The sequence below is a fragment of the Lissotriton vulgaris genome, chromosome 2_1, assembly GCF_964263255.1.
Source record: "Lissotriton vulgaris chromosome 2_1, aLisVul1.2, whole genome shotgun sequence".
Classification (NCBI taxonomy): domain Eukaryota; kingdom Metazoa; phylum Chordata; class Amphibia; order Caudata; family Salamandridae; genus Lissotriton; species Lissotriton vulgaris.
Genome location: NC_141687.1, coordinates 1750686733 through 1750710341, shown reverse-complemented (window position 1 = coordinate 1750710341; position 23609 = coordinate 1750686733). Strand labels below are relative to the sequence as shown.

Sequence of the window (23609 nt, the reverse complement as noted above, 5' to 3'; positions counted from 1 at the left end):
ATCTCCATGGCGTCTGGCTCTTGTCAGGATATGGTCCCTGTCGCGATAGTGAAAGAGCCTTGACATCACCGCTCTTGAAGGTGCTCTTTCAAATGCATAGAACGCAGATAGTCCCTCAGGCGTAACATCCTTACTTATCCATTGTTCAATAGCCCACCATGTTGGCCTCTTCCACTTTCTCAGGGAGGCCCACTATTCTTATATTATTCCTCCATGATTTGTTTTCTTGGTCTTCAGCCCTGAGTTCTAATGTTCACACCTTGCTTTCCAATGCAGCCATCTGCTTTTCCAAGGCTAAGATGCCCAAGGACACCTCTAACAGCTGCCGCTCGTTCGCTGTTACTCGCTTTGCTAGGCGTTTATGGTCGTCTATTAAAATGCTCAGGTTCACTCCTTTCGAGTCTTATTTTGCCTCTAGGCGCTCACTGGAGCTTGTTATTGCTTGAAGAATTTCTTACAGAGTTGCAGCCGAAGTGCAGTTCATCTGGGTTTGAGGGTTCTCTCCTCCCTCCATCGCTATCTCCAGCGGGGTGCCTTCAGTGCCCTTCTTCTTCGTGATTTTCCCCATTTCTCACTCACCGTCTGCGTCAGGCCTGTGAGTGTGCTTTTCTTAGGGCCTATGCTGCTGTAGCCCGTTCCCCCGGGGGGAGGGGGGGTGGGAGGGAGCACTTCCCTTGTCCCAACTGGGGAACTTCTAGTGTCTGCTTGCCTGTGAACCTTTACTGTGCACGAGTATGGTCTTCCCCCACTATTTGGCGCCCCTGGGGGTTGTTCTCCCCCGGGTGTTACTGCTCTCCGCTGTGTGCCCCTCTTCAGGGAGGGCTGGTTCCTCGGTTTGTTGCGAGGACTCTCACCGCGTTGCACCATTGTCTTGACCCCCGTTCCATGCTTCTGGGGGGGCTCAGCAGTGCGTGTCAATTATCTCTGAGCTCCGGGGGCTTTTTGTTACTCTCCCTGATTCTCAGCCGGCCAGGCCTGGGTCCGTGTTCTCGCCCCTGGCTTCATCTTCCACCCGTCGTCTCCTGCCTGCGCACTTTGGGAGGGGGGACACAGATGCCCTTTTCTGCTGCTCACGAACTCCGGCCCTCTCCTCCTCTTATTTTCTGGGGGGGCGCAGGTGCTCCCTATCAGCTCCCTCCGCCTTCGGGTCCCTACGTTCTGCTCGCTGCTGAGAAAAGGGAGGGGGTAGTGGTGATCCTTACTGGCGTGCCCCCAGGTCTCTCTCATCGTCTCTCGATCTACTCCAGCCCTCACCTCAGTCCTTGGCGCCCGCTCCGCCGCATCTCACTGGGGTTCCGCCATCTTGGGTGAGGCAGCCGCCTCCTCCGTTCTCTTGGCGTCATTGGTGTTCTCCCTCCTGGGTCCCCCTGCAGCCACTGCTTACAGCACCAAAGAGGGGACTCACACTGCTGGGCCCTCTTCTTCACTCGCTACTCTCCACTCCTCTCACTCCGCAGGGTGTCTTCCTCCGCAGCCGATTCAGCCGCGGTCTACCTTACCTTCACAGCTCGCTGATTCTCTGCGCGCCTGCTACTCGCTGCTGCTCACCGGGGTCAAGAGCAGCCTGCCGCAGTAGTATGTGGCAGGCTCCCTACCTTTCCAGCGCCGCCTGCTTCCGGGGGCAGTCTCCGGTGTTGGGGGTTCTCTTCTTCAATTGCCGTTGGACGCTGCTATTTTGAGGAGACGCGTTGCCTCTCTCAGTCGAGCTCTCTCAGGCGCGCAGTCTTGGGCGCTCATTTCGTTGCCACACTGCCACTTCTTGTCGCCACAGTGTGCTCCCTCACTTCAGAGGTGGTCCGGATTGTTTCCTGGGTCAGGTTTGGCCCTAGTTGGGGGTCATGATGGATCGTGATGGCGGTTGTTTGGACAGAGCTTCGCTGCTTACTCCATCTATGCAAGGCCACGCCCCCTCAATTTGATAGTTCTTGTCACTTTTGATGGAATAATTGAAATTCCTGCAATACAGGTCTGTACTTTCAGATACCAAGAATGAGACAGTAGACTAATGCACCAGGTGGGGAGGGGCATATGCCCGGAATCCCCCCAAGCTCTACAAATGCAACAACAAACAGCCGCAGCAAGATCAGCCGGTGCAGCGGACCAAAAAAAAGAGGGCAGCGGAGTGGAGAAGCTGAGGAGGAAAATAACGATACTGACTTCATACGGGAGCTCGAGATACACTTGATGGTCTCTAGATACACAGACCTACTCTGCCTATCGTTTTCTCAGCAAGGTTGATAGATTCTTGAAGACACTAGTGAGGAATAAAAATATTACGATTCCACCCTATGGTGGTTTGCGCTATAGAATTTCCTGTTACTCAGCCGTTCTCACATCAGCAAGTGATATCATTCTTTTGCCCTGAGGAAGTCATTGGGTGATGCCCCTTGACGAAACACGTGTTGGCGTTTGGCTGTTGCAATTGATATCAGGACTGTACTGCTGTACCCACAAGTCTTCGTGAGCAGTTGGAAGAGAAATAAAATAAGGACTTTTTTTCAAAACTTGGATACATGGATATGGACTATTATTGTTCAAATTGATATCATCTGTTAATCTAACAGATACACTCATATACTTTTGTGCTCAGGGAACTCTGTAAAATTTCCAAGATAATGAACTGTAACAGGCATGATCAGGTTTCCTCTCTAGCTGAGACCCACAAAGTTTCTGAGTACTCGCTGGGCACTTCTCTGCAGTAGCCTGACTCTCAGTCAGCATACTGCCCACCACTTGGTGATGTCTGATACAGGATGAGTTTGTCTGAAAGTTCAGGAGCTGAGCGGCTTATGGAGGTAGGCATGTTGGTTGGCGTTCGCCTATGTACTCCATTTTTCCCCCGGTAAACTTTATCAAGGAAGAGATTGTTATTGCTAAGTAATACTTGTCCATTTCCTTCTCCATTTACACTTTTGGAAAGTCAAGCTAGAAGCATGCATTTTGATAGTGTTTACTTTTATTGGTCTTGGACTAGGCATATTTCATCTTAAGAGCAACTATAACAAAAGAGTACAGCAACCTTCAGGATAGAGCAGACATAAAATCTATTGAACCAAGGCTAAACCAGTAACAGAGTACAGTATGATGGCTCAAAGACCACTAAAACTTTAGATACTGATGGGTGGAATGGGAGAACAAGGCAACTCAATTTCACATTAGAAAATAATGGTGAAGAAACTTTCAAGAACTGTAGGGAAGCTTGAGGACAGATGCCAGAGAATGAGTCAGTAATTTGGGAAGGGTGTACCATTACCAACTTAATAAGCACACCCGGGTTAGGTCTCAACATAGTTCTAAGAGAAACTCTGCTAAATCCCTGATAACTGAGGCACAAGCAACAGGCAAATTCCCTGTTTTGTAGACACAACAATATTAAATACAAGAAAACAACAAAATACATTTCCTCAAAAGCACATTAGAAAATAAAGAAAAATGTAATGAGCAAAAAGAAACCAAAACAATTAAAATCGGATAAGCGGAACTAAAGTTGTGCATTTTTAAAGTACTGAGGCAAAACAAGCTTTGAAAATAGATAAAGAGGCAATCAAAAGTATCAGTTTAAGTTTGACCAGAACCTAAGTGAGATTTCAGGTCGTCTGTAATACAGCAGGGGTCAGCTACACCAAGTGGGTTCCACCGATTTAAGTTTTGACCTTTAGACTTATTATTCTTTTTAGAGTGCAAAGTGTCACATCCCCCTTTTGCACCCCCTGTGTGGTGAGTCTGGCATGCAGGGCTCGTATGCTACCCCTGGGACGACTTATGGCATGCTATGATTCATAGCCTGAGTTTCCCCAATCACCCCGATTCCAGTATATCTGAGCTTGCAAGCATTCCCTGAACAGGTGAACCAATGGCTTGTCCAGCTGTTACTAGGGTCTTGGAGTGTTTTACCTTGTTCATATTTAGATAACACAATATATTTGTTTCCTGTTAACTGCTTTCATTCGCCAATAAGCACCTGGTCCTCCTTTTTGGTAAAAGCCAGTGCACTAACAAGTTTCCTTCAAGAGTCTTGGAGAACCTTCCAGATTGTCACATGCACCACATATCAGGGGATTCCGTTGTATCCATTGGACCCTAAACATATTACATTAACCATGCCCAAACCCGAGCCCATTGCTTGGCCTTTGCTCCTTGAGGAACAAGCTTCCTGCCTAACCACTCACCTGAAGAATTGATCAGACCTGGTTAGCGCACTTCTCAGCTGCAGTTCAAGCTCTTCAGTTGATTTCCTTGGCTCCAGCTCCCTCGACGTCTCCGCCTCCTGCTCAGCTACTCCAGCTCCTCTGCAACTTCCCGAGTCAAGACATTCTTTCTACTTCGGACATGTTAAAATACTAGGCTAAGTACTTGATATCATGATAGTGTACACTATCCTTTAATATAAGAAAGCAGGCTTGAGTATCGGTGTCTTCATGGCTATAGAATTGTCTTCAAGATTCCTTCCCCTGACTTTCCTCTAGTTCACCTTGATTGTTCTTGTTCCAGATCCTTCCTATACCCTTGGCTTTTGAACTGTGTTTATACAAGGACTAGAGATTTTGCTCTGTGTTTCTCTGATGAACAGTAGTGCCTGGAGAACTCTCCTCATAGCGCTTGATTTATGTATGAACCCTGTACCGAGATCTATATTTTGAACTTATCCTTGAAAGTGTCATTAATCAAATCTATGTTTTGAGTGTTACACTTGGAGTGCCAGTAACCCCAATCTGTATTTCAAGTTATTCCTTGGGAAAGTATAGCTCCAATCTGTGGTTTTGGCTATTCTGTTTCCTTGCTGTATTTCTGATAGGGACTGTAAGTGTATGTTACTGAATGAAGTTCATTGTAAATCCATTGTTTGAGAGGCCTGTAGTGTGTTGATGGTAATTGTCTATTGTTGTTATTTCCAGTGCATTGCGTCTTCGCAGGATCATGGTCCTGTGCACATCTACCTAGCAGACTCAGAGGGTCTCCAGTTAATGCTATGCTACACAGTTGCTGACCAGAACCTCATGTCTCTCTTTTCTTATTGTGTCCCATCCCTGATTCACCCCCAAGTGCCTTCCCCTTGTTTAGGGAGAAGCTATTCCTTCAATGGGCAAGGCCCTGCAGAAATAGGAAGTCCAGCATCAGTTCCAGTATAGTCTCCACAGTTGGAAAATGAGTGCATGACACAAAGGCCACCACCAGCAGGGCAAATTGATGTCAGCAAGGAGTTGGGTATGTCATTGTTCAGCTCCTGCTGAAGCCATAGGTGTTTGCGACAGAAGGTCCAAGCATGACAAAGCTGGATTCTATGGCCACAGAGTTGCTTTGCTGCTGGGATACATTTGCTGCCTCACCCTGTCCAAAGTTTTATCTTTGGCTGCCAGAATCCACCAGTAGGTCAAGGATTGAAACTTTAGTCAGATGGCGCTTCATGAGATCAGATACCTATATGGTGAGAGAGTTTTCAGCACAGCATAAAGAACTAAGCAAGATTAATTCTAGTTTTTTTTGCACACGAAGAGTGTGTTGCTCTGGGGAACGCTCAGCACCTTGTCCTGGTCATTTAGAGGAGAAAATAAATAAATGTTATTCAAAGTTCTGGAAAAGTTCCTCTTATTCAGTCTTGAAGCTCTAGATCCTCAGGTTAGACTTCTGGGCAAACACTCCCTCTCCATCCAGGGCTCCCATAGAGTCTAGTCCTCAGTGGTCAGTGGGGACTTCTTCAAATCAGGAGGTCTTCTGCTTATTGTGCCCTTGTAATAGGTAAGAGAAGGTCATCCACTTGCTCCTTGAAGAACAGTTCCAGTTCCTTGTCCCTTGAATGACTGTCTTCTTTCTTCCAGATCTCAGACAGAGTCTTTTTCATTTTAAGAGATTCCCTTCCTATGCCCAGGAGTATTCTGTGGAATCAGTAGTGGGGTGCTAGCCTTTTCAACTGCACTAGCCAGGGATAGGAGAATTCCTTACACTCAGTCCTGAATATTTTCTCGCAGAATCCCCACCTTCCTTATCAGCACCTCCTCTCTTGGCTTTATGCAAATTCACCAAGAGTCCCACAACCAAGATGGTTCCTCCATCTGCAGCAGCTCTGGCTAGTATGAAATGCGTTACTTACCTGTAACAGCAGTTATCCAGTATTGGTATCTTTCATAGATTCTCATGCCTGAGCCAATCAGCTACTATCACCCTCCTCACCTTCCTGGAAGGAGCCCTAGTCCCTCAGATTTTCGTAAGCACAGTGCTAAGTAGTGCCTACTGAGAGGGTAAAGGTGAGCCCTTCCAGGGGAGGCGGGTGGGTTGCATGTGAATCTATGAAAGATACCAATACTGGATAACTGCTGTTACAGGTAAGTAACGCATTTCTTATCCAGTATTATGGGTATCTTTCATAGATTCACATGCCTGAATCAGAATAGCAAGCAATAATGAGCACATTTCGCAAAATACATCCGTAAAGACATAATAATCTTATCATAAGTTGTTACACAGTTTACATGACAATCACAACCTGATAAGAAATGTGCGATAAATTACCTGGAAGGTGGGATGTTAGGAAGAAGGCTCACCACTAATGAAATAGATGACGTAGGACCGCTTGTCCCACTGCTGCATCCTTCATAAGTTCAGAGTCCAAGCAGTAGTGCTTGGTGAACGTATGTGGTGTCTTCCATGTTGCCGCTCTGCAGATGTCGACAATGGGTACCCCAGCAAAGAGCGCCATGGAGGTGGATACCGCTCTAGTGGAGTGTGCTCGAACCTTTGAAGGCAGAGGATGGCCCGCCTGTTGGTGACAGAAGGCGATGGCCCCTGAAATCCATCTGGAAATGCTCTGTTTTGTCAATGCTAGGCCTTTTCTGGGCCTGCTAAATGCAACAAACAATTGGTTGGACTTCCTAAATTGCTCCGTCCTGTGTATGTAGAATTTGAGACGTCGTTTGAGGTCCAATGAGTGTAGAGATCTTTCAGCCGCAGATGATGGATTCGGGAAGAAAGATCTTAGGACAATAGGTTCGTTGAGATGGAAAGAGGACGGAACCTTCGGTATAAACTTAGGGTTAGTCCATAGAATGACCCTGTCGTTCTTGAACTGGATGAAGGGGTCTTGCACAGAAAAAGCCTGCAGTTCGCTCACTCTCCTTGCTGATGTGAGCGCCAGTAATAGAGCTGTTTTCCATGACAAATATTTTAGATCTGTTCTGTGGATTGGCTCAAACGGGTGTTTCATTAGTTGAGCTAGTACCACATTTAGTTGCCATGTAGGTGGAGACGCTCTAACTGGAGGGAAAGTTCTGAATAATCCCTTCAGAAACTGTTTGATTAGTCTGTTGGTCCATAGTGAAGCTCCACACGAAGATCGTCTGAACCTGGATATGGCCGCTAGGTGGACTTTTATTGAAGCGTGTGCCAGCCCTGAATTGGCTAGGTGGAGCAAATAGGGCAGAATTTGTGCTGGAGTAGAAGTGAACGGATGTAATTTCTGAGCTCTACACCACAAACAGAACCTCTTCCACTTGAGGGAATAAGTCTTATTAGTACTTTCAGCCCGGGCCCGGGCTAAGACGACCCTGCATTCCTGTGGAATATCTAAATCCTGGAACTCTCTGAACTCAGGAGCCAAGCCGATAATTTGAGAGATGTTGGATCCGGATGCTGGACTTGTCCCTGGTTCATTGTGAGATGTGGGCATGTCCTGAATAGAATTGGAGGTTCCAGCGATAGAAGGTGTAGTTCTGTATACCAGTGCTGGCGCGGCCACGCTGGGGCTATCAGGATCATGGTACAAGTCTCTGCTTTCAGTTTCCGGAGAACCCTGGGGATCAGGGGAAACGGTGGAAAAGCGTAAGCAAAGACGTTGCACCATGTCATCGAAAAGGCATTCCCTAGGGACCTTTTCTGGGGACGCCAGCTTGCGTAATGTTGGCATTTCGTGTTCACTTCTGTCGCAAAGAGATCCAGGTGAGGCTTGCCCCAACGGGAGAACACTGAGAAGAGCGTCTTCTGGTCGAGCTCCCACTCGTGGCAAATGGAGCGCTGCCTGCTTAGCGAGTCTGCCAGGGTGTTGTCTACTCCTGGGACATACTCTGCCCGCAGAGAAATGTTGTGTTGTAGCAGCCAGATCCAAATTTGCTGAGATTCTCGAGACAACGTCCTGGATCGAGTACCCCCCTGTTTGTTCAGGTAGTGCATTGTGGTGGTGTTGTCCGTCCTCACAAGCACTGGGGAGTTCCTGATTCGGGGTAGAAATGCTCGAAGTGCCAAGCACACTGCTCGTAACTCTAGCAGATTGATGTGGAGTTGTTTTTCTGCCACTGACCACTGACCGTGCACTTGCAGTTCTTGAAGGAACGCCCCCCATCCTTCCAGTGAAGCGTCTGTGGTTATCATATGAGGAGAGACTGGGAGTAGAAAAGGGAGACCCTTGTTTAAGTTGTCGCCCAGAAGCCACCATCTCAGAGCTTTCTTCATGACCTGAGTGATCTTGATCCAGTCGTCGAAAGATCCTGTACTTTGTATCCACTGATTTGTTAAGGCTTCCTGTAGAGGCCGCACGTGGAGGCGACAGTGAGGAATGAGAAAGATGTTGGAAGACATCATTCCTAGCAACAACTTGAATAGTCGAACCTTGACTCTCTTTTTGGTCTGAATGTGGACGGCCAGGGTCTTCAGCTTGACCTGCCGTTCTCTGGAAGGGAAGGCTTTCTCCTGTTGTGTATCCAACGTTGCTCCCAGGAAATTGAGACGCTGTGACGGTTGGAGAGTTGACTTTTCCAGTTTGAGTGTTAGGCCCAGATTCTCGAAGAGATGAAGGCAGGCCGAAGAGGACCTGGCTACGCCTGTCCGAGTAGGAGCTTTGACGAGCCAGTCGTCTAGGTAGGGAAAGACTTGGTGATGATGCTGGCGAAGGAGACAGACACTTTGTGAAGATGCGTGGAGCTGACTTCAGGCCTAATGGTAAAACTCTGAACTGGTAGTGTCTGCCTGCCACTGCAAACCTCAGGAATTGCCGATGACTCTTGTGAATGAGGATATGAAAATAGGCATCCTGGAGGTCTAAGGATACCATAAAGTCTTTTGAATTGAGTAGGTGTAATACCTCCTGGAGGGTAACCATACGGAAGGACTGCTTCTTGAGGTATTTGTTTAGGTTTCTCAGATCCAGTATTGGTCTCCACTGCTTCTTCTCCTTTTTTCTGATCAGGAAGAATCGGGAATAGAATCCTCTCCCCTTCTGACCTCGAGGAACTCTTTCCACTGCTCTTTTCTGGAGCATTAGAGAGAGCTCCTGTTGAAATAGGTTTAGATTCTTGTGCTGCATAGGACATGGTGGGTTCGGAGGAGGATGCTCCACAAACTCCAAAGTGTGTCCGAAGCGAACTAACTGCAACACCCAACGATCTGTTGTAATTTGCTTCCAATTGTGAAGGAAGTTGGTAATTTATCCTCCAACTACGAATTGTGGAAAAGAGGTGGAGGCCTGCTGGAGAAAGCAGTCATTGGCGTCTGTAATTATCTTTCTTTCCTCCTTTCCCTCGAAAGGACGACTTGTTGTATGAGGATCGTCCTTGTTGCTGCCTCTGCTGATATTGAGGCTTGTACTACTGGGAAGAGTTATAAGTGGACTTGTAACCTTGATAGTTGCCACGATTCTGTTGCCCTCTACCTCTGGATCCTCGAAAGGAATTAGTTTTGTATTGCAGGGTGCCTAGGGCTTTCGCCGTGTCGGTATCCTTCTTAATACCTTGCAGCATGTCATCGATATGTTCACCGGAGAGCAGTTCTCCATCAAATGGCATGTCTAGAACTTTGGCTTGCACTTCAGGCCGGAATGCTGTGGCTTTAAGCCAGCCCTGGCGTCTCAAAACCGCTGCTCCTGCCAATTGACGAAAACCTGTGGAAGCGATATCCAAGGCCACATCGATCATCTCTGAGGCAGAGCGTTCGCCCTCCAGCAAAATCTTCTTAACCTCTTCTTTCTGGTCTTCTGGGATCGCTCCTAGATATGGGGCTATATCTGCCCATATCTGTCGATTGTAGCGACCTAGTAATGCCAGAGAATTTGCAGCCCTGACTGATAGGGCGGACATGGAGGAAAATCTTTTGCCAATGGCATCAAGTTTTCTCCCCTCTTTATCAGGAGGCGCTGTTATTGCCGCTGACGGGTTGCTGGACTTCTGTTGAGCGGCCTGTGATATAACCGAGTCAGGTTTAGTTTGGCCAGTTAAACATGCGGGTGCAGTGTCTGGGGCTTTGTACTTCCTTTCAAGTCTAGCCGGCACTGGAATAAGAGAGGAAGGATTTTTCATTATTTTAAGTCCTTGCTCCCATATATAATCGATTACTGGAATGGAGCGAGCAGATCTCTTGAAGGGTTCCTTAAAATCATGAAGGAAACAGTCCTGTGTTTCCGATGCTATTTGGATGTTGAACCTTGCAGCCGCTCTCCCTATGATATTATGGAATCCCCCTAAATCTTCAGGGGGTGAATCATCCTGTACTTGGTCTAGTGATGCTGAATCTGCGTTGGCGTTATCCTCAGAATCATCGTCATCATCATGTATTTCACCTTCCTCCTCTTGGGCTTCGACACCTCATTTCTTCTTCATATTCATCCTCGTCCGAAGAAATTTGAGGAGGTAATTTCTCTTGTTCCTGACGCACAACCAGCGGAGGTGGCCGCTGTCGATGTTGAGGAGTTGGCGCTTCCTGTTGCGCCTGTACTCCTGATGCAGGAGAAGGTGATGGGAATCTTTGTTTATAGTCCGCAATTAGAAACTGGAGGTCAGAGACAATTGACGCTGGAAGGCACACCATAGGCTGGACAGTGGTATGCTGTTGAACTTCCTCTTGAATTGTAACCTCCTCTAAATCTTCACAGTCCGAACTCTCATGAACTTTTATGTTAAGATGAGATGGACTGGACGCTATGGGAAACATGGTCTCCATCTCAGGATCTTCTGTTTCTAGAAACTGCGTTGGCAGCAGCTGTTGGACCTTGCTAGGTGAGGTCATCTCTGGTGTCACCCGGCATGATGACATTTTAAAATGTGTATATGTATACTTTAATGAAGGAGAGCCCTTAGATTGTAGATCCATTGACGCTGTGTCCGTCGACGGTCTCGTCGTCGACGGGCCCGTCGACGATGGTGTCGACGGTGTCCTCGTCGACGTTGTCCTCGTCGACGATGTAGTCTTCGTCGACGAGGTACACTCGCTCTCACCTGAGGAGACTAGCTGCTCTTTGTCCTTCAGTCTCTGGAGCCACAGAAGCAGTCGCCCTTCCCTGTCCTTCAATGTCTTGACCGGGAGAGTGCGACAAATTTTACATTCCTTGGCAGAATGCTGAGGATAGAGGCAAAACAGGCAGTCTTTATGCTTGTCCTCTATATGTAACCTCATTTTGCTACAAGAGGCACAGGGTCTAAAAAGCCCTTTTTTAGGAGTTGTAGACATAATAAATACCAATACTCCTTTCAAAGTTGAAATTTGACGGTGGAGCGTCTACTAATTTGTAAGATTTATCAGGCATTTTCATCGTCGACTGTATCGTCGTCATTGATGTTCTCGTCCCAGCTACTGTCCACCAGAAGTGCAATTGATAACAGGGTTCTAAATCTATTTATTTTCGAGCAGCCCAAAGTACACTTTCTTAAAGTTACATTTCTATTAAAGTTATCAAAAAACTACGTTCGCCATTTAATTAAATTTAAGAAACGAAGTAAAAAAATATTTTTTTCAATCAGTTTTTTGGACGATTCCCAAACGCAGATACGAAATGGGAATTTTCTTCATAACTTGACCTGTTCCTGGAAATTGGAGCTTTACCTGCAAGGTGAAAATATCATTTGAGTAATTGATCACAGTGAGGGCATGTTATTGCCATTGGTAGTATGCCCAATTCAATGTATTAAGTATCTAACCTTGATGTCGCTCATGGCCCACTTTAAGAGGGATGCAGCAAATATATAAAATGGGTCTTTCTCTAAGGCAAAGGCACTTTTCCCTGCCATATATCACTGCAGCCTGAGCGCCATGGTACTCTCTGAATCCACATAGTTCTCTAACATATACGGGTGGTGTAAATACACACAATGACATTTAACTTTCAAGCGACTACCCTTATTGTGCCATTCACCATTTCGTACAGGAAAGTTAGGTGACACCAGTGTACAGCACATGTTTTCGGGGGGAAAAACACAAAAGTTGCCACTGTTTGGATGTGGTATACGACAAGACAAGAAAAAGTGGGAATGCAATGACGAAAACAACAGGTGAGAGAGGGACAGCTGAAAGTCGGGGTTGAAGTGCTAAAGGAGTATAACAAAAATCTGCATTGTTTCCTAAAAAAATGTTTGAAGGAAAGTGTGCGTTTGCTTGTTCTTAATTGAACTCAGAAGTGGCTCTCGAGCAACAGTGCAGATGGCCATCTGGGAATGATAAGCAGAGATGTAATGTGAGGTGTGGTGGTAATCAAAGCATGGCACAGACTCACAAGAACTGCTGGATTAAATGCCAAACCGCGTCCTTTGGACTTGGCAACCCTGCCTCTGTCAAAGTAATATGCACTAGTCATTTTCATTTCATGAAGCTTTATTCACTACATTAAAACAATGACCATAAAAGCACACAGGCAAAATGCATTACAGTAAGAAGATACAGGTTAAAAAAGCGAATGGTTTAAATTATCATGCTTTTCCTAGACTGGATAGATTTACATATAAAAGTAGCAGTATAAAAACATTTGTCCACAGAGTTCATATTATAAATCAGCTTCATTGCATCTGCCACATTAAAAATGCCGTACTTAACAAACAAAGGTTTTAAGTAAACAACACTAAAGTTCAAAAATAACGTGCAAATCAGCATAAAGTGCAGGGTGCTTTGTTTTGAATGCCCGTCGCAAGGGCAAGGGCCAACAGGATGCTTCTTTAGATGGGGGAAGGCCACCAGGACATGGGCCGTTCCAAATCTAAGTCTCGTTAGGACAAATCTATGGGCTGGTCTAGTTACCAGGCTCAGGTACTGTTGGAAGCCTTCACTTTCAATGTATTTATTATAAAGTTGAACTGTAGTAAGGCAACCATTGGCTACTAGGCGTTTTTGAACTCTGAACAGCATAAAGATATTTTTCATTTCCTGTTTAGGGATATTTCCAGCGGAACATGGGTCTGTCAATATGTTAAGTCCATAGATGATCTGAAAACTGTCAACAACATACTTAAGCCAAGGTATCTTGGTCCAATTATCCAGATCTAGGCAGTCCTTAATGGCAAGTTGATTAAAAACTTTCTCTTCCTTGCACCATATAGCTCGCCATAGCATCAGGGGCCTTAATGAAATGAGGTCACCTAAATACGCAACCCAAACTTCCTTGTGAATCAGGTCGGTTGGGGCTGAGGTGGGTAAACAAAGACGTTTTTTAAGGAAGAAATTTGTTTCCCTTTGCAGAGAATCTACGGTGGAGTAGCCCCACAGTCCTGCCCCATATTATGCAATAGAGACACTCCTTGCCTTATAGATCAGCATCATATCCCTGATGCGCCTATCACCAATCTTGGAGGCGAACTTTAATATGCCATATGCGCTTTTTACCATCTTAGACCTAACAGTTACTAAATCCTGGTGCCAACTACCATCATGTGAAAAAATAACACCCAAATAACAAAATGTTTCCACCTGCTGGACTTTCACTCCTTTTATAAAAAAGGCATGATTTTTACTAGTTCTAGCCCCACAGATCATAATATGGGTTTTACTCTTATTGTCAGTAGCTTCCTCTCCCTAATGAAATCAGAGAACCGGTCCATCAGGTGCTGTAAACCTAAGGGGGTTTGTGAGAGGAGCACAGCGTCATCTGCATAAAGCAGAACTGGCACACTGGACCCGTCAACCTGGGGGGCGTCGGCCTTAACTGTCTTCAGGCCGGAATCTACGCCGTTAATAAAAAGGGAGAACAACAACGGGGCAAGCACGCAGCCCTAGTCAATCATACCATGCAATAAGCCAAAATGAAGACAACATGGATCATCCCTGTTACCTGCCTGCTCGCTTTATATAATCAGATAGCATAGTGTCCTAGCCAACAGAGTTTACAGGCAAAAAGGGTAACCATGGAACCATGTTCCTTTCATACACAAGACCATTCTGACCCCAAATGTAAGCTTGGTATGGTAACTCCAGAAAGACAGTACAGGAAGTGGAGAACATGATTTATTAATCTATTAGGAGGTTGTATGAAGTGTTGTGTGTCATCTTTCAGCTATGTCCTAACATTCATATATACCATAATGTGCTTTGATAGTAGAAAAACTGGGTAACAAATAAACTACAGGAGAATGGTTCCGACCATAGCTGGTGACTAAAAAGAGACAACTTACCACAGAGAGGTCATCACAGCAGGCGGCACAGGTGCAGGAAGCTGCATGAGGGTTCAGGAGCTCATCCTACAGCAAGAAAGACAAGATAAAGTAATGTATACAGAACTTGAGCAGGCCTGTCTTGTATAGCAGTTGCCAACACTTACACCTGAAATGGCGCTCAAACTCTGTTCTCACCACTCTCCTGCTGATCAGATTTGAAATCAATGATAGATTTTCATTTGAAATTTGATCAGGCTGCATTTACCACATGGATCAGGCTACAATTATCACATGGACTAAGATACATTCTTTGATTGACATTACTGTGTTTAAGGTGACACTTCATCTACATTGGCACATGATTCTGAGATTGGCTTAAACTCATTGAGGTTAAAAAGTGCATCTCTCCTTTAAGAAATGACTTGCACACAACTTGCATCAAGAATGAGGCTTGCAAAAAATCCTCTGCAAAGGGCCATCCAGGGCATATATTCATTTGTGGTTAACCCCTTCGGTTTCATTTCTTTATAATCAAGACTGTAGATAGCTGACAATGTTATTATTTAAAATTATACCTCAACAATCTTATAAAGTTATGAGATTTTATTTGGAACAATTGAATATAAAAAGAGGGCCACCTTTGACAGCTGGCGTGTACGAGGAACAGGAGGCACCACACGCTTCTTTGGGCACAGAAATGTGCAGGAAGGCCAATGGGATTGAGGCCTGATGGAAGAGGACTTCCTTAATGAAAGATACCTTTTCTGAAATTGCCTGAGTAGGGGAAGAACAGGAAACGCAAATGAAATTGGTTGCGCTGTTGGCAGGCTTAACAGACATTGAACTAACGGAGGAGTTACATGAGGTTGTAACAGCTGACAAAGAGTATCAAATAGAAGGCAACGGGTGAAAGATAGAACCACTCATAATAGGGAGTGTCGCCCTGAAGAAGTCCCACATGAATAGTCCCACTCGACATCACGCGCTCCCCCCAAATACATGCGGACCCTGGCTCTGTTCATCATGCAGATCCTCTGCTTAGTTTGCACCAGCTTTCATCCGGATTATAGAAAATTGTGGGGATCCTCTGAATTTGTACATCAATGACTCATCCCCCTCTGCCTGACCTCAAGATGGTCGCCTCAGTCACTGACTCTGAACTCTCCATCGACAGCTGAGGCCCAGCCATTTTGACTGATGCCCGGTGGTGCTACCACGCGAGCTAAAGGGGAGATGGGCTATGGATTCCCTCCTTGGCCATCACCTACTCAGCCAGTCCTTGGGCAAACTCTCCTGTGTCTCTCCTGACCTTATCTCCCTACTCCCCCTTCACCCTACCCCCTACCGCTCTACTCTTCTCGTCTTTCCAGCTATTGACCTCTGCCCTCACCCGTCCTTGCTCCTAGTTTATCCACTGGACTTTCTTATGTGGACTTTCCCTCGTCAGTTGAGACCTATTTGACTGCTGCCTGATGTAGCTACCCTGTTTAGCTAAAGGGGAGATGAGCTGTGGATTCCCTCCTCGGTCGTCTCCTACCCAGTCGGTCTTTGGGCAGACTTCCATTCGTATCTCCTGCCGTCTTTTCCCTCATCCTCCCCCTTCACACTTCCCCCTTCCCCCCTCCTCCCTACTTATCTCACCTTTATTTCCTCTTTTAATGTGTTGTTTATTTTTGACATAATGTGTAATTATTATTATTTTCTGTAACATTGTGTAACCGAATGTAAAGCGCTCTGATACCTACGGGTCTAGCCAGAGCTATATAAAACTCATTAAATAAATAAAAAAAATCTCCACATTTTCTACCACTGCCCTGATTCTGGGGTGTAAATGATTAGAAAACATGGTGGCTATGTTAAATATAGGTAATCAGTAACAGTGTCCTTTTCTATTGCTCATTACAGTTTTTTCTCATTTTTAGGCTTAGCTGTCTGTTGTTGAAAACATATTGCTCAAAATGCCAATTCGTAGACTTCTTATTCGATGACTTTCCTTGCTCTTCTTGTGTTTGGCTCACACTTCCGAAGCATATGTTCCTTGCAATCCTTTTGTTTGGATAACTTGTATTTTTTCCATGGTCCCCCATCAGGGACCTACCTTTTTTTGTTTCTGAACTCTATAGGTGTGCATGGATTTTCTTGCTTTCTGTGTGTGGCTTCCTACTCAAATCCGAGCTCCTGGTCAACTTTTCTTTTTGTAGGTTTTTTTTCCTCAACCCCCCTCACACCGCCCAACATCTTTGTTTTTCTCCTACCACTCTGGTCTCCTTGGCTCCCGCTGCTCAGTGGAGTTTACTTGTTCACACGCTCCTTAATTGCTGCCATGCCCTCACCCCTTGAGTTTTTAAAAAGTGTTTTTCTTTTTCTTTTCCTGATCACTCCTTTTAAATATTGCACTTGCGAGCACCTTTTATAGTTTTGTAATTTACCTGATAGGCTAACGCGATCTTGGAACGTTAAATAAATTAAAAAGTAAAAAACATGGCCTCCTCAGGGGCTTGACATATGTACATGCAGAGTGATGCATGCACATGAATATATCATCATCCTCAGGTTGCCATGGCATCATCACACATAGGCTTACATTGCGCAATAACACATGCAAGCGTCATTGCTTTGTTTTTTTTTTTTTGCTGATGCTGTTCAGCATCTGTAATATGCACCTTTTTCCCAACAGTGCATAACATTGGTAAAAAACATAGGTAAAGTCAAAAGAATAGAGCTATTGACAGTGTCAATGCTTGTTGAACTTACTATATCATTCTGGTAGTTCGTTATTAACTAAAATAAATGGTGTTCAACAGAGGAATCCAGCATACATCCGGACCTATGGCAGATATTTAGGGTACTCATCTATGACAACATTTTATAAGACAAAACTACATGGAGCTCTTTTATACCCTCAGTTGTTATCCTGAAATTATGAAATAGATTCTGCCGTTCTGGACTTACATTTAACACCATGGTGAAACATTATTATTACTTTGATTCCCCAATAGAAAGGTGAAGCATTTTGAAGGTGGCAGAAAAGTAACCTTTGAAAACATAAATGAGTTTGATGAAAGGTTCCCGCTTAAGGAATCTGATGCCCGTTTCCTGTCATAGGTTAAGACTCCAGAGTTTTTATTAAATCCCTAAAAACCCTTACTCATTTGGTGGAAGCGACTAAAGCCACTTCATCCTTGAAGGCCGAACAGGCACTTACAGCCTTATTTACCTCACACGTTTACCAATAATAGCCAAGTCAATCCCACCGACAGGCTGGGTCGTTAAAACACTTTCTGCACAAGGAGAGCAGGCATTACAGCAGAGTCAGAATGGCCGTGTTAAAAAGGAACACAGAAGTGCAAATCCTGGCGCATTCCAGAATCTAAAAACAAGAAGAAATGGCCGCTATTTTTCTCTCAGAAAGGTTGCGACCCTACTCATACTACTTCATCTGAGTCTGGAAAACAAATTCTACAGATGTCTATAGATGCGTCATATTGGAAATTGGCCCTCTCTGGAGGGTTACCCCAAACTTTGTGGCTTCCTCCTCCTCTTTTTTGACCTTCTTTTTGTTGGATTTAGGAGTCTGAGCACTATACCACCGTTGACCAGTGCTAAAGTGCATGTGCTTCTTGCCAAATATGGTGACATTGGTGTATACCAAATTGGCGTATTTAGTTTACTTATAAGTCCCTTGCAAAGTGGTATACAATGTACCTAGGGCCTGTAATCTAAATGCTACTAGTGGATCTACAGCACTGGTTGTGCCACCAACAGAAGTAGCCTTTCAAACCTGACTCAGGCCTGCTATTGCAAAACTTGAGTTGGCAGTTTACTGCCACTCAGACATGACATTTTAAACAGCTTGAAAAGCCTTAAACTCACTTTATTGTTACACATAAGTCACCCCTTAGTTAAGCCCTAAGGGCAGGGTGCTGTGTAAATTAAAGGAAGGACACATACTTTTAGTGGCAAACAGCTAAATTCGTATTTTCACTACTGTGAGGCCTACTCCTCTCATAGGCAATCATCAGGAATTCCTTAAAACATTTTTAAGCTGTTCTTCATATTCAGAAAGGAGTAGCTGTATCATGTGTTATATCTTTGGAATGGCAATGATAAATCTCCTTTAATGCAAAAGTTGGATTTAACATTACGGTTTTAAAAATGGCACTTTTAGAAAGTTGACATTTCTCTGTACTTACTGCTCTGTGTGCGTGCAGCCTGTCTCCAATATACATCTGGGGGGTGACAGCTACAACCTGTGCATTCCCCTGTATTCTGATAGCTCTTCCTGGGCAGGAAGAGAGAGGGAATCTGACATACCTGAATAGGCAGTGTCGTGTTTCCCACATTAAGGGCTGATTACCTCCTACTGATAGTCTGGAGCCCGGTCTTGGAAGAAAGGGGGACCTGTGCACTTTAAGGGCCTGCTTTGAAGCCACCCCCAATTCAAAGGCACAACTGGGTATAAGTATTGGGCCTCTGACCCTGCCAAGACAATACATTATTGGATCTGTGAAGAACTCTGACAGAGTAAAGACTTCTGCCATGGCTCGATGACGATGCAGTGCCTGCATAATAAAAGGGTTAATCGACAAAGCCTTCATCGCCTGCTTGGAGCGGAACTGACGCATAAAATCTTCGACGTCTGCTCCATCCTAGGTACTTTTTCAGCTAGACCAGCGTGAGTCCTGAATTTTTTATTCACACCAGTCTAGAGTGCAATGAAGTGAACACCCCCCCCCCCCCCCCCAAAGCGCTATTTAACTCTAAGCACTAGATTTTGATTTGATCTTTCAAAATTCATAACTTTGGTTCTACTCAGTGGAATTTTGTCATCTTGGTCATGATTTACTCATAAAATTATTATCGACTGAAGAGGAGGAAGAGGAACAGAAAGAAGAATAAGAGTAGGAAGAGTATGTGTTTTTTTTCACAAATACTTCACACATTGCCCCTTTAGATAAGCCTTACTGCTCTGTGCCAAGCTACTGGAGGGTGAGCACAGGTTATCTTTCAATGTTCATGTAGCTTACCCTGACTAGAGTGGTGGTTCCTGTTTGTACTGAGTACATACTCTGACAACCAGAAACCCAATTTCTAACACCTGCACACTAAAGCCTCAACCTTTCAAACTGACTCTTTAATTCTACATGCTGCCATATGTCGTTGGCAGCAGTTTTCCTCTGAAGAATCGCACAGGCCGCAAATTACTGACTTCAAGAAAAGAATTTAAATAAAATAATATGTGACCGACATGCAATGGTTGCTCCGCTCAACACTATCTGTCTCCCCGGTGATGGGCATACTGCTGGAATTAAAACTGTAATATCATGTAAAATGCCAATGCACAAGAAAAGATCAGACAAACTCTGGTGGATTGCAGAGAAATACATTTTGATCGACACATGGCGATGGGTATAAATATTAGATCAAATATAATGTAAAAAAAATAGTCTTGTTATACAGATGGACAGGAGCAGACAAGAGGTCAAGGCTTACGCATCTCAGTACTTTGGCAGCTCTTTCCAGGACGGCCTGTGATGTTGTATCAACCTCTTCCCGAGGGCTGAAATCAATGATGCCACAGTCTGCCCTTCGACCAATCTTTTCAAGATTACTATTAACATTTTAGACCAGTAGGTATCACGTTGGCAAGCTGGTGCGACTGTTAATTTTATTTGAGACTTTATTGCAAGTATATTGCTTTTTTTTAGGCGGATGTAAAAGAGAAAAATGTTTCATGACTCAGAGTGCAAGAGAGCCAGTGGCTAAATTAGGGTGGAAGCTGAATGTGAAAGGCACAATGACAGACCAATGAAAGAAGACAGCTGGCTTAAAGTCCCTCTGTGTTATCTATCTATATATATTTCTTCACAATGACCGCTCCTTTTCAATGGTCCAGCCACACTCACTCCATGAAGCAGTCATGGATACCGCCAGATCCGCGTACTTAATTCGTCAAATTCTTTTATTGCATGACTAATATGTCGCAACACAGGACGCCTACGCGTTTCGACTTACATCTTGAACCGAGATATAAATAAATATATTAATGGTTTTTGGTTTTTTTACAGTACAAGAGGTTGGAAAGGCATCCAAAACTGTCTCTATGCCAAACCTAATCAGACCTAATGAGACCTACTGAATTAGAAAACTGGCTATTGCCCTGACTGATTTGCAGGAGCGAGATGATAAGTGTGTGCCATCCAAAATGGGGGGAAAAATACTGTACTCACAAGGTGTGATTGTATAGGTGTGAATGCGCGGCACACTTAGTTGGGAAGCAAGGGTACACTATACATCAACTGGAAGTAGGAAGATAATTTGAACACACTGGATTTATTATATATTTAAAATTCGAGACATGGGGCCATTCAGTAATTTCCCTGAAATTGATTTTTTGATCTAGTGTTGGAGTTAGAATTGTAACTCGGGGTTGCAAAGTCAAAAAATAACCAAAAGGCCCCATCTCATCATTTAACCTCTTCTGAGGGGGATATCATTGATTCCTTGTCTGAAAAGCACCTATTAGATGTTCAGCACTCGGATGTCATGTGTAATTAAAAAAAGAATCCAAGTACATCATTGACTGGTAATGTCTCATTGGTGACCTCGTTCTTCCACAACACCTTTGACACTGAATGTTATCTTACAAACAGTCATCCTCTTTTTCTTTTAAAATAGCAGGGAAGTGCAAAATTCTGAAATCTCTCAATTTTGTTTTTGGGGCTGCTGAGATCATTGGCACATCTGCAGCAGTGATCTGGTCTACAGGGGATATTAAAAGGTTTAAAGTGAACTGGTGTGGCTGGATGACTTGTAGGACAAGCTTGAATGACTGAATACCAGCCCTTCTAGCTTTTTTGAAATATAAACTTTTTATTGATTTTACCATAGAAACGAAGTGAACAATTGTAATGTATCAGTACAGTAACCCTATTCCAACCCTGTGGGGTACAATGTGCAACTTATCAGTATTACCAACCAGAGAATGCCAACACAGGTAGACAACATCTAGCCAAAGCGACAGACATGAACACTATTACATACCATTTCTTCAAGCATAGTCCCACCATTTGTCCCACACCTTTACTTGTTTTTGGGGGCATCCACACAGGCCTACTCAATCATTTCTTTCCTGACTGCACAGACGTCCAATCCCTCAAAAATACCTAATATTAGCATTTTTAGATCCATGGGGACTGCCAAACCCGCTATATTGTCAAAGGCCTGGGCACTTGCCTATAGTAGGTGACAACCTTAAGACATCCCCAAATGATATGGTAAAAGGAAGCCTTTTTGCTTTGTTGCAATAGTACAGTGAGGGTGTGCAAGTTTACCCATCTTCCAGAGACATTCAGAATTGTAGTAAAACCTGTGAAAGTATTTAAATTGCACCAAGCATAGGCGGGAGGAAATTACCAACGTATGATCCACCATCTTTGCTTCCACCCAGTCCTAATCTTCCAACTTACCTACATCCCTCTCCCATTTGTAGGTCGAAGTCTATCAGACAGCTGAGCTATCTGGTTTGCTAAAGACATCTTGGGGACATTTGGAATGCTTCCCTGGGAATGCATTATGTCCTTTGCTTACCATTGGCTTTGTAGTTGGTAACTCACATTTGCTTGCTTTCTATTTGCTGGTTTTATTTGTTTTAGGATGTCTAGCTGCAGCTTGTCACTTCCCTTGCCCAAACCCTATTTACTGTATTCTTCCACTAGCACTGAATTTCTGTAAACAGGCCTTTATATCTTGTTCTTATCTTGTCACATTTGCAGTGCATTCAAAGACTGAGGTCAGAAGAAAGGCGGTGTCTTCCAGGACGCCTTGTATTTACTTTTCTTTCTCTGACTTCAAAGTGAGAGGATTTATGTGACAATCCTGCTAGGTACGCATGCGAGACATAAAGGATGCAGGATGTTATTTTTTTTTAGCTGTCTACTCAGGGTGTGCTGTGTGATGCTATTTTTCTTTCTAGCACAAAACAACATTTAAATATCTGTTAATGAACTATGCAAATATTTCAGAATATAGAAAGCACAAATGAAAGCAATTTTTGGGGTAATTCTGTAGTGTAATGGAAACAAATAATTTAATACGACCAAAAAAAATCAACATGTTATGTTATGTTATGTTATGTTAACCTCCATTTAAAACGTGCACGGCTACTCGGAAGTGTCCCGGCGCGGAAGCCAAAGGATGGAGATAAAAAGGGAGCTGACCCGGCTGAAAGATTACTTGAATAACAGAGTTTTTAAATGTTTTTTAAACAGCCTGAGGTCACCGATGCTGCGAAATTCAAAGAGCAATGCATTCCAGGCCATGGCCACCTCTAACAGAAAGGGTGCTGCTGCCCATTCTAGCCAAATGGTACCTAGGTACGACAGCAAGGCATTGGCCTGAGGAGCGCAAATGTCTGGGTGGCACATAAAAAGTAAAGCGTCTCCTAAGATACCGCGGCCCTGCCTTGTAGAGGGCACCATGGGCCAGTGTAAGAGCCTTAAACAGAATCCGTTGGTCAACCGGAAGCCAGTGCAGATCCCATAGCGACTGTTTTACACTACACCCCAGAGATCCCCAGTAAAGATCTCGCTGTCGCGTTCTGGACAATCTGCAGCTTTTTTAGCTGATATGCCGGGAGACCAATGTTCAAAGCATTGGTATAGTCCAGCCGTGACAGGATGAGCGCGCGGGTCACCATTTCCTTGGCCTCTTTGGGCAATATGAGCAGGAACTTCTTTAATCGTTTAAGTGTGACGGCGCACAACGGCTAATTTATTAATCTGAGGCAGAAATCTTAATACCTCACTGAACCAGACCCCCAGATTTTTCGCTGGGCTCCCCATAGAATTAGGCAAGGGGTAACCCACAGGCCAGATGTCCTCTCTGAAATGCGGAGAGAAGGATCCATAAAGGAGCATCTCCGATTTCTCCTTGTTGCACATAAGTTGGGACTGCGCTAACCATTTAAAGACTTCTGCAAGACAGTTTTTAGCAATTGTCGGAGAAAAATCCGTTTTCTTCCACGAGAAGAGGAGCTAGGTATCATCAGCATAAGCTATGATCTTAGAACCCAGCTCCTCTGCCAGGTAGATAAGGGGCGTCTATAAACATTAAACAGAAGTGGGCTCAATGTAGAACCATGAGGAACCCTTGTGGTCAGACTCCGCGGAGTTGAGGAGCAAGGAGGCAGCCATACTTGCTGTGTTCTATTGGCAAGAAAAGATTAAATCCAATCCCACACCTGACTGGTGATGCTGATGTGAGAGAACTGCGCCAACA

At 44.5% G+C, this 23609-nt stretch overlaps 1 protein-coding gene across 1 annotated transcript in view; it reads right to left on the bottom strand.

Moving 5' to 3' along the window:
* DEAF1 (DEAF1 transcription factor) overlaps positions 1-23609 on the bottom strand; it is a 420279-nt gene that overhangs the window by 201288 nt on the left and 195382 nt on the right. Inside the window, exon 6 of the mRNA XM_086957772.1 lies at positions 14349-14414. Within this exon, the coding sequence (XP_086813898.1) occupies positions 14349-14414 (66 nt within the window). The remainder of the gene's footprint in view (positions 1-14348; positions 14415-23609) is intronic.